Source organism: Babylonia areolata, chromosome 14 (assembly GCF_041734735.1).
Source record: "Babylonia areolata isolate BAREFJ2019XMU chromosome 14, ASM4173473v1, whole genome shotgun sequence".
Taxonomy (NCBI): domain Eukaryota; kingdom Metazoa; phylum Mollusca; class Gastropoda; order Neogastropoda; family Buccinidae; genus Babylonia; species Babylonia areolata.
In genome coordinates, this window is record NC_134889.1 from 14,203,157 (window position 1) to 14,219,103 (window position 15,947).

General features: G+C 40.2%; 1 protein-coding gene across 3 annotated transcripts in view; it reads left to right on the forward strand.

The window, feature by feature from the left end:
* Nucleotides 1-1,309: 1,309 nt before the first annotated feature.
* LOC143289848 (E3 ubiquitin-protein ligase TRIM56-like) overlaps nucleotides 1,310-15,947 on the forward strand; it is a 24,989-nt gene continuing 10,351 nt past the window's right edge. For 2 of the 3 annotated variants that reach the window (XM_076599037.1, XM_076599036.1), the window contains exons 1-3: nucleotides 1,310-1,726; nucleotides 6,883-8,060; nucleotides 12,618-12,758. In XM_076599037.1, coding sequence (XP_076455152.1) covers nucleotides 6,927-8,060; nucleotides 12,618-12,758 — 1,275 coding nt within the window. In that variant the 5' untranslated portion in view covers nucleotides 1,310-1,726; nucleotides 6,883-6,926. Of the gene's footprint in view, nucleotides 1,727-3,915; nucleotides 4,057-6,882; nucleotides 8,061-12,617; nucleotides 12,759-15,947 lie in introns of those variants that run through there. The other variant, XM_076599038.1, reaches the window with a different exon arrangement.

Sequence of the window (15,947 nt, forward strand, 5' to 3'; positions counted from 1 at the left end):
CAGCGTTCGTAATTGCAACAACACCCTGGCCACTGCAGAGCGGCGAAAAATAAAATAAATAAAGGTGAAATCTCTCGTAGTGTCATTTCGGTGGCCAGTCTGTGAAAAGGCTTAGAGTAGGCGGGTCTGTCAGTCAGAAGTTGCACTTAGAAAAGTCTCAAATTTCGTGTAGTGTGGGTCTGTGCTATTAGAAGTTGCACTTACAGTTAAATCTCGAGTCAAAATAATATGAAGCTAATACAGAGATTTGGCTTCAGACTGATGGTACTTCAAGTTCAACAGAAAAAAAAATGTGTGTGTGTGTGTGTGTGTGTGTGTGTGTGTGTGTGTGTGTGTGTGATATTATGTTTTGTGTTAATGTTTAAGATAACTCTCCTTCAAGTTCATTGTCTTTCGTATAGTATCAGTAAAAAGTCATCAGCAACAACTGAGCAAACCAGACTATATTTGGACTGATACAGAAAGTCTTGATTTATTTCTTGTATGTAGCTTCAGTCATCTCTCTCTCTCTCTCTCTGCATATATATATATATATATATATATATATATATATATATATATATATATATATATATTATCAATGCTACTCAGCCGTGTATATAGAAACACTCATTTTGTTAGACTTTATAAAACACTGGTCAGACCCAATCTAGAGTGAGAATGGGAATCTGATTTTGGAGTCGCAATGAAAAAAGAATGAATGAAGAGCAACAACAACCGAAATGAATTAGTGATCACTTAATGATATTATTATATATATATATATATATATATATATATATATATAAACAAAAACAACGAAAGAAAAAAAAGGGGGGTGTGGTGGTGGGGGGGGTGGGGTGGAGGGTGAGGGAAGTAGGGGGGGTGGGGGGAGGAGAAGAAAAAAATGGGGTTCATAATGATATACATTTTTACAAACACAATAAAACAGTGATGGAAAGATATCCATAAGACAAAGTAACACTGACTTTCATATTACAAATTTTATGTACCAGATTTTGCTTTCATATAAAATAATTGCTCTTTACTGAAGTGCACTTTGTCTTATAATATCAGGTTTCCATCCAATCAGTTTCGTTTCTTTCAACAAATCAGTTTTGGATGTCCAAAACCGTAAAAAAAACAAATATTCGAACCCATGAGAATTATGGGATGATGAAGGCCACGAGGCCAAATGAAAACCCATCTCATAGGCAAAGGAAATGATGATGTGATCAACTGAGCTATGAATAGACTCTATTTATAGCTCAATGGCTGCCCCGATTCTTTCATTAAAAAAAAAAAATGTAACAGAAAAAAAAAGAATCAGGAAGGGAAGTAACTCCAGGACCAAACATTGTACCGGTACTATTTAGCCTTAACAACGATCCTCTTCATCAAACATTCAGCCAGATGACCCTCCAACCACAGCAAGAGTATTACCTAAAATAACGTGAAATTTGGGTAGCCTTTATCGACAGCAGGCAGTATCGAAAGCAAGCAGTATTGGTGCTGGACTCACCCACCACGAGCACGTGACCTATGACGAGGGCAACTCGAGAGAGCTTGTGGATAATTTCCCGAAAAAGTGATCGAAATTGTCACCCAAATTTGCCCAGTTCCTTCAAATACCAGAAAATGAGTCTGTGTGTACGCAAACAACTACCGTTTCATGTTATTGTTTTCAGTCTATGTTTGTGTTTCACAATGTGACGCAGATAGGAGTGATGTAGATCGAAATAGCAGGGTGAGTTCCGGGTTTGTTGTGTTGCCCACACTTTCGGTTTTTGTTCTCTTTTCTTTTCTACTTGAACAACTATGTTTATTATTTTGCTGATCATAGATAAGATGTCATACTTTCATTGCCTGAACAATTTTCTGTTATATATTTTTTTCAATGGTATGTGTGTTTTTGTCATGATGGGTTCGTCCCATGCACAAAGTTCCAGACGTGGGTGAACATGCAAAGTGAATGATTTTTTCTTTACTTCCTGGTTCCAGCCAGAGAGGTGTTTGCGTAGTAGAATGAGGATTTTTTTGTTTTGCCTGTGGTGTTTTTACTCTGACGTTTCCACTTTAATTTAAAGTAGATGTGAGTTGAGTAGGTTATTTGCAATTGTATTTACATCATTACAGATACTTCTAACATAAATAGCATCAAACTATGTGAGAAGAATCTGTACCCAGTTCATGAATTGCTTCCATGGACAGTGCTGTACCCAATAATATACTTTTGTCCACACTCATGAATTTTGGAGTAGAGAATTAGCTTGTCAGGTAGTCTCATGTTTATTTGTGCTCCCCCCCATGCAGCCTGAATGCTGTTGTCATGGTGACATCCTGCAGAATCTGTACATCACTTTGATTAAGGTCACACATATCCTGCTGTTCTGTCTTAGAGTCATTTCAGAGATGACAGGTCAGACTAATCCATTTGGTTACTAAATATAGTTTTAAAAGACGTGATTGATGGGTCTTGAATTTGTTGAAATTCCAGTTCTGATCTGATGATACTGAACTCCTTAAATAAAGCATCACACTGAATCATACTGACAGGAACCAGTTTAATTGAGTTACTGACACCGTCTTGTAATTAGCATAACCCCACCCACCTTTTAAAAAGTTTTTTTTAGTAATAAATAATAAAGAGAGAGAGAGAGAGAGTAAAAAACAATAAAGCAAACACCAATAGACCAGACTGATGGAATGATGCAAAACAGGAAACTTGTAATTTACTGCTCAGCTTCTCAACATTGTCAGCAAGCCTTGCATGCATTTCCTCCTGTGTAAATAGAAGTGCTGGCTGAAAATGAAATGGTTCATCGTGAATCTCAATCCAGATTCAGAGCTGTCTGATCTGTGTTCAAGATTGCCTCGTTTTTGTTTTTGTTGTTGCAACAGCTTGCTGAAAGAAATACATTAAAAGTTAAAAGTTCCATTGCTCTTGATGGCTTTCAGGGCATTGCAGTCATATCTACCATGTCTAGGGCTAGGCATAGGTAGGTGGGGTGCAATCTTCTCCATCCCCCATTTTAACCTTTGAATTCCCCATCCAAAGTTGGGTATCTGTTAACACCTGGGTGGTGTGAGGAAAGTATCTTCCCCAAGGACACAGCACTGTGCCGAAACTGGTCCTTTAATCCAGATCACAAATGAACATTTGTTCATAAGTCAGAATAATCCAGATCACTATAGTGAACATTTGTTCATTAGTCAGAGGCATTAATGATTTGGCCATGGCGCCTCGTTTAGAAATCAGATAACTTGGGATAGTAATATTTTAACTGATCTCTGATAGTCAAGTCACTACATGCACAAATTTGTGACAGTGTCATGTGGGTGAAAATGTGCATGCTGATCGTTTTGATATCTGGATTGACTTCATTTTTCTTATCCATGGATATAGTCTTTTTTCTTCTTTTTTCTCATAAAGTAAGTCAGTGTTTCAGATCTCTGAAATGAATGATGTATTTTTCTGGTCAAGAAGGAAAGTGGCAGAATGGTTAAGATGCTCAGCTGCCAATATGGAGAGTCTGTAAGGGTGTGGGTTCGAATCCTACTCTTGCCCTTTCTCCCAAGTTTGACTGGGAAATCAAACTGAGTGTCTAATTGGTCAGATGAGACGATAAACTGAGGTCTCATGTGCAGCACACACTTGGCACTCTGAAAAAGAACCAATGGCAATGAGAGTGTAGTCTTTTGGCAAAATTCTGTAGCAGAAATCCACTCTGATAAGTACACAAATATATAAGGATGCGTTCAAGGCCTGACTAAGCGTGTTGGGTTATGCTGCTGGTCAGGCATCTGCCTAGCAGATGTTGTGTAGCATATATGGATTTGTCTGAAAGCAGTGACGCCTCCTTGACAAACTGAAACTTAATCTAGTCAGTCCATTTTTTCTTATCACTAAGTCCATTTTTCTGAATGCAGAAATTAAACCAGTTTGTTTTCTTTGAAATCGGTGAATTTTTCTGAACACTGAAACCAGTCCATTTGTCAAATTTCTGAATTCAGCATGTGACAGTGTCTGGTGAGAAAGGATGGTGAAGATTTTTCTCAGTCTCAGCTGCAGTGAAGGTATGTGCAGCCCCAGATTTAGCTTGCAAAAGATCAGTTGATGTGTGTCCAATATCCTTCTTGCTTTCCTTCTTTTCTTTTCCCCTTTCTTTCTTTCTTCCTTTCTTTTTTGACTCACTTGTGTAAACAAAGTGAGTCTATGTTTTAACCCGGTGTTCGGTTGTGTGTGTGCGTGTGTGTGTGTGTGTGCATGTGTGTGTGTGTGTGTGTGTGTGTGTGTGTGTGTGTGTGGTAAACTTTAACATTGCCATTTTCTCTGGAAATACTTTGTCTGCCAGTACCAAATTTGGCTCAAACAGTATGAAAAAAAATCTTCACAGTCATACCAGTAACAGGTTGTAAGTCTTTTGAATTAAGCCGTATTTCCGAATCATTAATGGTTTATTTCATTGATATACATTCCAAAATTGAAAATTATAAAAACTGCTTCCTACTGAGCTAGGCTTACTAGAATGTAGGTTGTGTTCGAAGACGACGATCTCGTTTTTGTTGTTCACAATTCAAAGGAAAGAAATACAAATTCTGGACAGAACATATACAGTGATACTAACTACACTATCGACGTGTTTACTGCTTATGAATATTCTAAAATGGACACTGAATTAACTGGAATGAACATAAAAGAAAAATTGAATCTGTTGTTTTTTCAGCCCATTGTAGACTGGTTCATCAGTGCAGATCTAGAGTTGTACCATGTGTTGCAGTGGGCTTGAAGCGATGGCAATATCTCATTTACTGCTGAAATAAAAGACAAATTGAGACATTATAAAATACACCAAAAAAAAAAGAGAAGATTTAAACGGCGTTATTTTGTCCACTAAAATCACATCTATTTGTCGATAAAGAAGAAAACGTAAAGTTTGCTTTAACTATTGTTAAAAGGGGGTGGTGGGGGTAGGGGTTGTACGGGGAAGGAGAAGAAGGAAGAAGGGGTAGAGTAGGATAACAGGCAGAGGATAGGTGCACAATCCACTCTCTCCTCATACCACAGCAGGGTCTTTTAGAAAGATGAATTGAGGTGTTTATTTCTCTAACTTTAAACAGCACACCTGGAACACACACAATATTAAAACCCAGGTTAAATCAATACCAAAACATATGCTAGACATAATTGCACTGATGTAACAGAAACATCATTATGTTGTCTGGACAAATAAACAATTCCACAGATAACCTTTCTCCATTCTGACACTCAATGTCTAGCCGTACACTCTCTTCTCAAAGAGATCTATGTAAAGGTGTAAAACAAGTTTCATATAGCTTACCATCAACAAACAGTGGCATATAAGTTAATGTGCACCAAATATATGACTAACGAATACTAACTCCCAGTGTTTAACTCCTGTCAAACCACCATAGAATAATAGCTGTCACACCAAGTATGTGGCAGACAATTACAAACTCCCAGTGTTTAACTCCAGTTAAATCACCATACAGTAATAGCTGTTTCCATTAAGACTGAACAAATCTGTACTTTGTCTCTGCAAAGTATCTCATTGGTAAAATTTTTACATGGGAATCATATAGTTACCAAGTAATTTGGTAAATATATAGCAACCTGTGTGCACCAACATAGGACTGCCTCTCAGTGGTCTCAAATCTTATTGAACACATACAGCTATGTGTTACCCCACTGGCATATAACACATGACTACAGCACATGGTAATCACAACTACCAAGTCACACATGTTCCCCATATTATATTTGGATACCCAGATACCCTAAACCCGTACTCCATTTAGTCATGTATTGGCTACATTGTGTATTTTAACCACTTTTCCCTCAGTCACTAGCCTCAAGTACAGTTAAGCCATACACATGCTGGCTATGCTCTCTCACAAGTCATGCTATCTGCACCAACACATTCCAGTTACATTAACTGTGAAATACCATATCAGCTATAAAGGATTTCTCAACACTCTTGTGACACAACATCACAATTCTACAAACTCCAAACTGTTTCACCAAAACCATAAAGTAAATTGTCAGCAAAGCAGATTACCAGTACAAGCATTACTCACAACCCCAAATGTTTCAGGCTTCACTTTATATTCATGTAGCAGAACACAGTCCCACTGAGCCAGTGTGTCAGTCACAGAATCCAAATGTACCATAAATCAAGCATTCAACTATGTCCGAAAAATATATGCTAGTTTGACACTCACAGCCCCCATGGTACTGTCTTGACTGTCCGGCTCTCCTGGCCTGCACCAAGCAAGGAAAAGAAAGAAACCCCACTTGCCAAGGACAGGGGGGAAGGGAAAGAGAGTATGGGGAGGGGTGTTGGTGGGGATAGATGCCATGGAATGTGTGTGTTGGGGTGGGGGTGGGGTGGGGGGAGAAGAATAGGGAGGTAGGAAGAAGGGGTCCATCAGTGAGCAGTGTGTCTGAGAAAATCCCACACTTCCACCATAGGTGCCTGACACACTATAACACTATTAAATTCAGTCAAATGACGTCAGATGCGCTGCAGCAGTGGGGATCAATCTGCTTGCTTCGGAACTGAACATGTATGGTTCGATCCCTCTCGATTGCGTTTTGTGTGTGTGTGTGTTGTTGTTGTTGTTGTTGTTTTTATTCATTTTTTTCTTCCAAGCTTATTTTATACAGAACACTTTTCAATGATTTTTTTAATCTCTTCCTTTTTTTTTCTCATGATTCCTTTACTGGATAAAGCACGAAGCACAAGTGAGTCTTGAAGGCTTTGCCTCTTGTTTTTCTTTTCTCCATTTCTTCTTATTTTTTATATGTTCAGCCAGTCTCTGTTTATTTGTCAACTTAATTGATACTGAATATTTCTTCTTTATTTTTCCTGTGTTGACCAGATTACTGAAGGGGTGTCTACATACTCCCACCTCAGCATCTAATTATGGCCTCTGCAGTAGCAGCTGACTCCACCGACACACTGACATGCAGCGTGTGTCATAACTTCTTTCATGACCCTAAGCTGCTACCATGTGGTCATCTGTTGTGTCGTGACTGTCTGCTATCGTGGATGGAGTCAAACAAGAACGCCAGCTGCCCACTCTGCAGACACCGTATCGTGGATGCTGACAGTGAAGGAAATTTAAATGAGATCGCAGACATGTTACCTACCGACCTGTCAATGGTCCGCTTGGTGGAGGCTGAGCAGCTGCTGCACAAGCAACACCAGTGCTGTTCCTGTGAAGAGGTTGTCGCCACAAGTCTCTGCCTCAACTGCAGAGACATGATTTGCAAATCCTGTGCAAAGATGCACATAAAATTTTCCTCCAGCAAAAATCACGTGGTTGAAGAGTTGTCCAACCTGACGCCAGAAAAACTGTCTGCAAACCACGGCCCGCCCACCTGTGCGTACCATGCCAATGAGGTGTGTACCCTGTACTGCCCAACCCATGAGGAGTTGATTTGCCACACCTGTGCCGTGACCCGTCACCGACAGTGCCAGGAAGTGAAGGAATTGGAGGAGAAGGTGTCTGAGGCACACGCCGTGCTGGCAGAGCTGGTGAAGAAGCTGAAGGAAGGACAGGTCCTGATGAACCACAGCATTGAGCAGCTGGACCAGCACCTGCAAGAGACGGAGAAGAAGATACAGACCTTGATGGCAGAGATTGACGCTGTTTGTGACAAGCTGGAGTCGGCTGTCAAGGAGTGTCGGCGCCATCTGAAGGAGCTGGTTCACAGGGCCGGTGCCGAGGTGAAGGACGCGGTAAAGGACGGAAAGACCTACCTGCTCCAGCAGAAAGGCAAGGTGACGAGCCACAGCATTGTGGCAGAGCGGATCCAAGAAATCAAGACACACAACGAGGTCAGGACCATGACGGCCGTGATGAAGTCCCGTGTGGACGACATGGACCTCAGCGCCACCTTGCCTGCAGACTTCAAGGTGGTTTCTGCCGTGAAGATGGAGATCAGCTCAGATGTGGTGTCTGAAGTAGAGGCAAAGCTGAGAGAAGTTGCTGAAATCCAGTGCATCCCTGCTGATGTCAAGGCCCAGCCTGCTGATGTCAAGGCCCAACCAAAGGTGAGACTTAGTTTTTGCCTCTCTAATTTCCTACTTTTTCACAGATTGGACTGGGCTTGTTTTATTTTTTCTTATCTTTTGTTTTATTTTGTATTTTGAAATAGATGTTTCTTCTATAACATAGTTATTAATCACAGTAATTTCTTACTGTAGGATTTATCTTCCTGATTTGTTAAAAGTATGTGTATGATTTATCATAGTAATTTGCTATTCATAGTTATTTGTTAATGTAGGATTATGATAAATCATTGTTATTTGAAGTTGAAAGAATTATCATAGCTATTTGCTACTGAATGATTTGTTTTAGTTCCTTGTTGCTGTATAATTTAAGATAGTTGGTTGCTCCTGTATTATTTATCATAGTTATTTGCTGCTGAATAAGTTATTCTAGTTCTTTGTTATTGTATAATTTGTCATAGTTATTTGGTATTGTATGATGTATCCTGGTTATTTGCTACTGTATGATTTTTCACAGCTATTAGCTGCTGTATGGATTATCATAGTTATTTGCTACTCAACAATTTATCACAGCTATTTGCCTCTGCATAATTTATCATAGTTATTTGCAGCTGAACAAATTATCACAGCCATTCACTGCTGAATGATTTATCTTAGTTATTTGCTAGTGTATAACAACATATAATTATTTGCTACTGTATAATTCATCATATCTATTAGCAACTGTATGATTTACCATAGTTATTTGCTACTGTACAATTTATCTTATTTGCTATGGTATAATTCATCACAGCTATTAGCAACTAAATGATTTATCATAGTTATTTTCTACTGTGCAGTTTATCATAGTTATTTGCTACTGTATGATTCATCATACTGTTAGCATCGATCTATATAATTTATTTATCATAGTTATTTGTTACTGTATAATTTATCATAGCTATTAGCAACTATATGATTTATAATAGTTGTTTGCTACTGATAATTCCTCATAGCTATTGGCAAGTGTATGATTTTATCTGAGTTATTTGCTACTGTACAATTTATAATCACTGTTACCTGAAGTTCCTTCTGCTTCATCAGTCCAGTAACTGCCAAACGTCAGTCTGTCTTGACCTTTTGTGGTGAGGGGTGGTGGGGAGTGGGTGTGCACGTCTCACAATGCATGAATGTCTGACGTTCCTCACAGGAGACTGGGAAGTTCACTTTAAGCATGAAGCGACTGGCTTTGTCCATGACTATTGTGCAGCCAGTCAGGGACACGGACAGAAGTACTTGAGCTTCAAGGCTTGCCGTTTCCAGTCTCCAGTTGTTTTCATTTTCTGCTTCAGCTGTGGTGTCCTCCAGTGGTCAGCCCCCTGCCACTGTGCTGAAGGTTGACGATGGGCTGTTCAACAAATGACATGTCAATTATAACATGTGTCTTTCTTCGTGTGTGAATGCAGTGTTAGTGCTGGATGCATTGAAGAAACTGAAATCTATGAGCCATAACATGTCATGCCCTACCATACTATGACCGTACCATGCTGTATGTGTAATTTATACCATATCCTACAATAGCTTACAAAAGCATAGCACAGCATAGCATAGCATAGCATAGCATGCCATACTATACTATACCATACTATACCATACCATATCATACCTTACCATATCGTACCATACCATACCAATACAAATACTGTAGTAGTAATATCATACTATACCATACCATGCTTAAACATTCCATTCAACAAGAAGTTAGATAATGTCTTCAGTGTCCAGTGTTAAACAAGAAAATTGTCTTTGGTCACCTGTGCTGCAGTTATAACCAAACACATCTAAAGCATTACCTGTACTGGAGTTATAACCAAACACATCTAAAGCATTACCTGTACTGCAGTTATAACCAAACACATCTAAAGCATTACCTGTACTGCAGTTATAACCAAACACATCTAAAGCATTACCTCTGCTGCAGTTATAACCAAACACATCTAAAGCATCACCTCTGCTGCAGTTATAACCAAACACATCTAAAGCATCACCTCTGCTGCAGTTATAACCAGATACATTGAAAGCATCACCTCTGCTGCAGTTATAACCAAACACATTGAAAGCATCACCTCTGCTGCAGTTATAACCAAACACATCTAAAGCATCACCTCTGCTGCAGTTATAACCAAACACATCTAAAGCATCACCTCTGCTGCAGTTATAACCAAACACATCTAAAGCATCACCTCTACTGCAGTTATAACCAAACACATTGAAAGCATCACCTCTGCTGCAGTTATAACCAGATACATTGAAAGCATCACCTCTGCTGCAGTTATAACCAAACACATTGAAAGCATCACCTCTGCTGCAATAACACTTACAGCCAACTACATATGAAGCATCACACATTTTACACATTCATGAAAAATTCAGTTTTAAATATATAAACATTTCACCTAAAAGTTCATTCACGCACACAAGTGTGCATGCGTGCACTCTCTCTCTCTCTCTCTTTCTATCACCCATGCATAATTACAACATAATCTAGAACATTACATTTATTAAAAGAAAATCTGTCAGCACTAACATTTTGTAAAAGTTCACTCACACACACACACACACAAGTGTGCGCACTTGCACACACACACACACTCTCTCTCTCTTTCTCTTTTTCTCTCACCCCTGCATAATTACAACATAATCTAAAACATTACATTTATTGAAGAGGCACCATCACAATTGATTGAAAGAAAAGAGAATGAAAGAAAATATGATAGATTTTTTACCAGTATGTATGTGTAGCTGTGTACCGAGTGGTTACTGAAGGGGGTACGGCACAAAAGACTTAACTAAATATGATTGAATGAATTAAAGGATAGACAAGATCCCACGCACAGGCCAGGAACATATAGAGGCCAGTCACAAATGGGTTTTTCTATTGTTTTATTTACAATATTCTAAAAGAAGAAGACTAAGAAGAAGAAATAATGAGAAGACAATGCTAAGAGAAGAACTAAGAACTAAGAGAAGAAGACAGTGCCTGGAATGACATAAACAAATGTCATTAGTACAACATGTCAACACAAGTGAACAGTAAAGCACATGTATACATACTACATGGAAAGACTATCACTCGGGTTTGGGATACGCAACAACATAATGCATATGTGTGAAGACCAAATGCTGACATCAAATGACATTTCTAATACATTTAAATAGCTCAATTAAAGTGATTGAAGTGATGCTGACTTGGTGAAAGTACACTGACAGTATAGATTAGATAAAGCTTATACTGTGTCAAAGTGACTCAAATGAATCAGTGGATTAGATATAATATTGGCAAACTGATAGACCAGATAGTAAGTGAAGAACCACCATGGCTTAACCATTAAGTGGTGAATGAACTTTACACACTCACTAGAACATTCTGGAACAAACTATCTGTGTCGAGAGACGTCACTGACTGTGACGTTAAGAATCAAATGGAATACTGCTACGAGCATATGACGACATGGCAATTTTCTAGATCAATCATAGCCGAGCTGTGACTAACATGTCAAAGCAATAACTGAACAAAGCAATAACTGAACATACTCATATGAACACAAGTACTGTGTCAAATAATACAATTTACAAATCAACACATTCTACACACTAGTACTTACAGCGATACGTAGCGAGGTGTCAGCTGTTGTGGGGACACACACGACACACTGCCCGCGACACAGCAAGAGAGAGAGAGCAGGCTCTGGTCAGATGACTGACCAGGTATGAAATGACCACTCATCATTCACTGTGCCAATTTATGCAAGTTTAGCGGACCGCAAAGTGCGTCACGTGTGCTTGCAAGCAGATCGTCACTAATCACGGAGAATCCGATGACAATTGTGTTTGTTACAAGGTGTTCAGTGACAGATTTCTAGATGATTACTGAACCGATTTGCATCGGATAAGTTGCAAAAGAAAGAGCTCAACGCCTACTTTATAATGAGTGTAAAATGAAGTGTTGATTATTTAAGATGAATTTATAATCTTAATTTAAGTCACCTGAACAGGGTCAGTTTTAACGAGCTCGTCGCTGAAAATTACAAACTGCGTTAAATCAGTTTCACGTAGGCGAACATAAATGGAATAGATTTAAAGATGGAATTAAGACGATTCTGCCAGTATATAATACTAGTAGTTTACTGATCTGACAAGAGAGTTATTAATTAATTACGGTGGAACAGAAACACAAGTTTGCTCTCAGCCAATGACGTACCACAACGCGACACTGGTCAAGCCGTCAGCAGGTGGCCTGGCGAGGAGGACAAAATGATGTAAGCGGAGTGACGTCACACATTCTGTGCGCGGGTTATGAGGGAAAACTGTCGTCTGCTGTGGCTTGTGCGTGAATAGTGTTGGAGCAAGCATAGCGCGCTTGGTCACATATGTAAAGTAATAGTAGTAAACCACAAACATATTTTACACTATATCATACCATACCTTACCATACCATGCCAAATCACACCACAAACCATACCATACCATACCATACCATACCGTACAGAAGATAGATACCATGGTAATAAAAGTTAATAGATAATCCAGTTTTTTAATGGAAAATGAATTATGTTACAGGTCACAACATGGAATTTCCATGGCAACCATGGTAAAAATGTTGTCCTCTCCAACAATGACCAGACTGCAGATCGAGTGACTACACCCAGCTATGGTATTGTGATGTCACGTGAGCAGATGGAGGTCAACACACTGTACCAGGTAGGACCACAAACAGCACACATCTTACAGTGTACATGGGTCACTGCACTGCATTTGTGGGCTGTCCGTGCTGCAGTGTGCATTCACTTACATGAGTGGGCTTTTATGGAGAGGACTGTGAGCTTTCTTTCTGTGCACTGTTTACACATCTGGCCATGTTATTCAGGGGAAGAGCGTGCTGGGCTTTTGTTGTTTTTGTTGTAGTTGTTGTGTCTAGTTTACTCAACACTGGCAAACACTACAGGGGCTTTATGAACAGTGATTTCTGACTGATTTTTGACAGTTGAATTTGTTGGGGCTTGACAGATGGCTGCAGGATTTCTGATGTAACTGAAATTGAAATGATATGATTTATTAAAAGCTCTGTTCCCCACAAACCCCTGTCTTTATGGCTGTGTGAGCTTGCTGTCACTTGGAGCCGGAGACTTTCCTTCTGTCACCTGGAGACTTTCTTTCTGTCATGTGGAGACTTTCCTTCTGTCACCTGGAGACTTTCTTTCTGTCACCTGGAGACTTTCTTTCTGTCACCTGAGGACTTTCTTTCTGTCACCTGGAGACTTTCTTTCTGTCACCTGAGGACTTTCCTTCTGTCACCTGAAGACTGTCTTTCTGTCACCTGAAGACTTTCTTTCGTCATCTGGAGACTTTCATTCTGTCACCTGGAGACTTTCCTTCTGTCACCTGAAGACTTTCTTTCATCACCTGGAGACTTTCTTTCATCACCTGGAGACTTTCTTTCGTCACCTGGAGACTTTCATTCTCTTTCGTCACCTGGAGACTTTCTTTCGTCACCTGGAGACTTTCTTTCTGTCACCTGAAGACTTTCTTTCATCACCTGGAGACTTTCTTTCGTCACCTGGAGACTTTCATTCTCTTTCGTCACCTGGAGACTTTCTTTCGTCACCTGGAGACTTTCTTTCGTCACCTGGAGACTTTCTTTCTGTCACCTGAGGACTTTCTTTCTGTCACCTGAAGACTTTCTTTCATCACCTGGAGACTTTCATTCTGTCACCTGGAGACTGTCTTTCGTCACCTGGAGACTTTCCTTCTTTCACCTGGAGACTTTCATTCTTTCTGTCACCTGGAGACTTTCATTCTGTCACCTGAAGACTTTCTCTCTGTCACCTGGAGACTTTCTTTCTTTCTGTCACCTGGAGACTTTCATTCTGTCACCTGAAGACTTTCTCTCTGTCACCTGGAGACTTTCTTTCTTTCTGTCACCTGGAGACTTTCTTTCTTTCTGTCACCTGGAGACTTTCATTCTGTCACCTGAAGACTTTCTCTCTGTCACCTGGAGACTTTCTTTCTTTCTGTCACCTGGAGACTTTCATTCTGTCACCTGAAGACTTTCTCTCTGTCACCTGGAGACTTTCTTTCTTTCTGTCACCTGGAGACTTTCGTTCTGTCACCTGGATACTTTCTTTCTTTCTGTCACCTGGAGACTTTCTTTCTTTCTTTCTGTCACCTGGAGACTTTCTTTCTTTCTTTCTGTCACCTGGAGACTTTCTTTCTTTCTGTCATCTGGAGACTTTCTTTCTTTCTGTCACCTGGAGACTTTCTTTCTGTCATCTGGAGACTTTCTTTCTGCCACCTGGAGACTTTCTGACTTTCTGACACCTGGAAACTTTCGTTTTTTTTCTGTCACCTGGAGACTTTCTTTCTTTCTTTCTGTCACCTGGAGACTTTCTTTCTTTCTGGCACCTGGATACTTTCTTTCTGTCACCTGGAGACTTTCTTTCTTTCTGGCACCTGGAAACTTTCTTTCTTTCTGCCACCTGGAGACTTTCTGACTTTCTGTTTGTCACCTCAAGACTTTCTTTCTTTCTGTTTGTCACCTCAGGACTTTCTTTCTTTCTGTTTGTCACCTCAAGACTTTCTTTCTGTCACCTGGAGACTTTCTTTCTGACTTTCTGACACCTGGAAACTTTCTTTCTTTCTGTTTGTCACCTCAAGACTTTCTTTCTTTCTGTTTGTCACCTCAAGACTTTCTTTCTGTCACCTGGAGACTTTCTTTCTGTCACCTGGAGACTTTCTTTCTTTCTGTCACCTGGAGACTTTCTTTCTGTCTGTCATCTGGAGACTTTCTTTCTTTCTGTCACCTGGAGACTTTCTTTCTTTCTGTCACCTGGAGACTTTCTTTCTGTCTGTCATCTGGAGACTTTCTTTCTGCCACCCGGAGACTTTCTTTCTGACACCTGGAAACTTTCTTTCTTTCTTTCTGTCACCTGGAGACTTTCTTTCTTTCTTTCACCTGGAGACTGTCTTTCTTTCTGTCTGTCACCTGGAGACTTTCCTTCTTTCTGTCACCTGGAGACTTTCTTTCTGTCACCTGGAGACTTTCTTTCTGTCTGTCACCTGGATACTTTCTTTCTTTCTGCCACCTGGAGACTGTCTTTCTGTCTGTCACCTGGAGACTTTCTGTCTGTCACCTGGAGACTTTCTTTCTGTCTGTCACCTGGAGACTGTCTTTCTTTCTGTCAACTGGAGACTGTCTTTCCTTCTGTCACCTGGAGACTTTCTTTCTGTCTGTCACCTGGAGACTTTCTTTCTTTCTGTCACCTGGAGACTTTCTGACTTTCATTCTTTCTGTCACCTGGAGACTTACTGTCTGTCACCTGGAGACTTTCTTTCTGTCACCTGGAGACTTTCTTTCTGTCTGTCACCTGGAGACTTTCCTCGGACAGGTGAAGCTGTATGGGTCTGACATCCCTGGGGCAAGATGTCCGTCTTGTGTTCCATGGTGTCAGTGTTGATCCACAGTTGTTGGGGGTCACTGATGGGATCCGAAGACAAAGAACAAAGACAACTGGTATTGAAGAGGTTGACATGTTGAGAAGGGAACCAGTCACGCAAACCTGGTTGGCCTAGGACAGTAGAAGTAACATCGGCTTTGATGAAAGAAAGACAGTGCTCCTTCATCTGTTGATGCTGTCTGACACAGTGACAGCATTTCCAGCACTTTGCTTCATCTGTTGATGCTGTCTGACAGCAGTTCCAGCACTGTGCTTCATCTGTGGATGCTGTCTGACAGCAGTTCCAGCACTGTGTGTCATCTGTTGATGCTGTCTAACAGCAGTTCTAGCACTATGCTTCATCTGTTGATGCTGTCTGACAGCAGTTCCAGCACTGTCCTTCATCTGTTGATGCTGTCTGACACAGTGACAGCATTTCCAGCACTTTGCTTCATTT